Source organism: Sander vitreus, chromosome 10 (genome assembly GCF_031162955.1).
Source record: "Sander vitreus isolate 19-12246 chromosome 10, sanVit1, whole genome shotgun sequence".
Taxonomy (NCBI): domain Eukaryota; kingdom Metazoa; phylum Chordata; class Actinopteri; order Perciformes; family Percidae; genus Sander; species Sander vitreus.
In genome coordinates, this window is record NC_135864.1 from 8,216,601 (window position 1) to 8,218,732 (window position 2,132).

General features: G+C 41.7%; 1 protein-coding gene across 2 annotated transcripts in view; it reads right to left on the bottom strand.

The window, feature by feature from the left end:
- Positions 1–415: 415 nt before the first annotated feature.
- The window catches only part of gria2b (glutamate receptor, ionotropic, AMPA 2b), a 50,168-nt gene continuing 48,451 nt past the window's right edge, over positions 416–2,132 (bottom strand). The window contains exons 15-16 of one of the 2 annotated variants that reach the window (XM_078261324.1): positions 1,241–1,375; positions 416–580 (exon numbers count right to left, since the gene is read on the bottom strand). In XM_078261324.1, coding sequence (XP_078117450.1) covers positions 416–580; positions 1,241–1,375 — 300 coding nt within the window. Of the gene's footprint in view, positions 581–1,129; positions 1,376–2,132 lie in introns of those variants that run through there. The other variant, XM_078261326.1, reaches the window with a different exon arrangement.

Below are 2,132 nucleotides of genomic sequence, written 5' to 3' on the forward strand. Positions count from 1 at the left end.
CACTCACACCCCCCCCCCACCCACACACACACACACACACCAACAGTTGAGATGACTGAAACTCTGACTCTTAGAAGCAGCCGTTGGCGTCAATCAAGCCCTCGTTTCCGTCTCAGTCCAGTCCAGACAGTGAGATAGGAAAGCATGGTGTCATCAGTTTAGAAAAAAAGAGGCTCCCTTTTATACTCCGAGATGTAATTCCACTCGGAGAGAGAGGTGTTTTATACGGTGAGAAATAGAGACAGAGAGCAACAATACAAGTCTTTGTGAGACACAAAATGAAGCCTCCATCTCCTACCTTTCCTTTTTCACCAGACAGAGACAGAAAAAGCGCCGGAACAGAAGGAGGGCGGGAAGGGCAGAAAAAAATCGCTCTATATAAACCATTGTAAGGCACTCAGAAGTTTCTCATTGATCAGGACAGATCTGTCAGGCTGACGTTTAATCCCATGTCAGGTCTCACGTAAGGGACAGCATGGACAGCTTTAGGAAACTCTGGAGTCATCACCCGACCATTCTCCCCAGTACTCCCAGTGATGGAAAGTCTTGCTTTGTTCCTCATGGCGTCCCCAAATGTCATCTAAACACATGGAGGTCACGTGTACACGCAGACACAAGCAATCACAGACATTAACACATTCACAACCACAAGAATCCATACACAAACAAGGAAGCAACATGTTAGGTTAGAGTATATCCACATCTGTAAGCTTAAAAGATTTTAAATGTTGAAAACATGACAATGTAGATGAGAACTAAATATGATCTCCATGGGTAACACAATGCAAGATTCAAATGATCATGTAAAGACTTATGCATGGTCATTGCAAGCATTATTGTTGAAATGTGTTACTAGGACAGAGGTATTATCAAGCATGGCCATCAACAGTCATACATGAAAATGGTTTCAAATAGCAAGGAAACTTAAATGGACAAACACAGTTTTAATTTTTAAAAAGGGGAATATCTCTTTCTCTCTTTCTCTCTCTCTCTCTCAATAAATCATAAATCACCAGTACATACGATCCTTTGGCCAACCTCTTCATTCACTAACACTGAAGGATGGAAAGGATGGAGCCAAAAAAGCGTGCATTTGGGGGGAATTTATGAAAACCTCGTTCCCTACCCCCTAAATTTTTACACTTTCGATCCCATATACGTTGTAACCTTCCTTATAAGTTGCAAAATTCTGTGAATTCTGCGAGGAAGTTGGGTTAATATTCTGTGCATTCTTTGCCACCTTCATTCGTTTCGCCTCGGCTCGGGACTTGTAACAGAACTCAATCAAGGCCACCAGCATGGCCAAACCGAGTCCTCCGACCAGAATGTAGAAGACCCCAGCCACGTTGCTCAGGCTGAGGGCGCTCGTCTTCTCCTGCGAAATGCACACGAGACAGAGGTCAGCGGCAGGGCAAGGGTGAAAAGTTGAAAGATTTAAAAATGTACATGAATAAAACAATCACATCCACAACAAAAACTAAAAATGCACAAAAATGCACCACTATACCTAATAACAATAATACATTTTTCGACAGCCAATAATATCTTAAAAGCACAGAAAATAACAAGACATAACACACAGGTGCTTTTTCATTTTGGGTAAATTTAAAGCAATGTGGGTAAGGTTAGTACTATAATCATAATGAAATGCAGCAGCAGTTTGTGTGCAGTGCATATAAAGTCTATGTGTTGTGGAGCTACATCCGAAATTTGTACTGTACAAGGACCATTTACATGGGTTGCCCATTACAAAGGGCTAAGCTGTTACAAACGTGCTCAAAGACCTTACTTATAGACAGAGACAAGAAGGAAGACAGCTTACTAATAAACCAATTGGGGTCTGACACATACAGTACAGTGAGTTTTCTTTAGCATATAAAACACCCATGTATTCATTTAAGGTGGATGCCAAATGGATACATAGGGCTCTACCTTTTCAAAGTGGTGCACAATATATGTGTGTGTGTGTGTGTGTGTGTGTGTGTGTGTGTGTGTGTGTGTGCGTGTGTGTGTGTGTGTGTGTGTGTGTGTGTGTGTGTGTGTGTGTGTGTGGGAAAGTGACAACATGGCAGCCATAGACAACACAGTTACAGTTACATATTTTAAAGTTTGGAGTATTTTACTGACAAGAC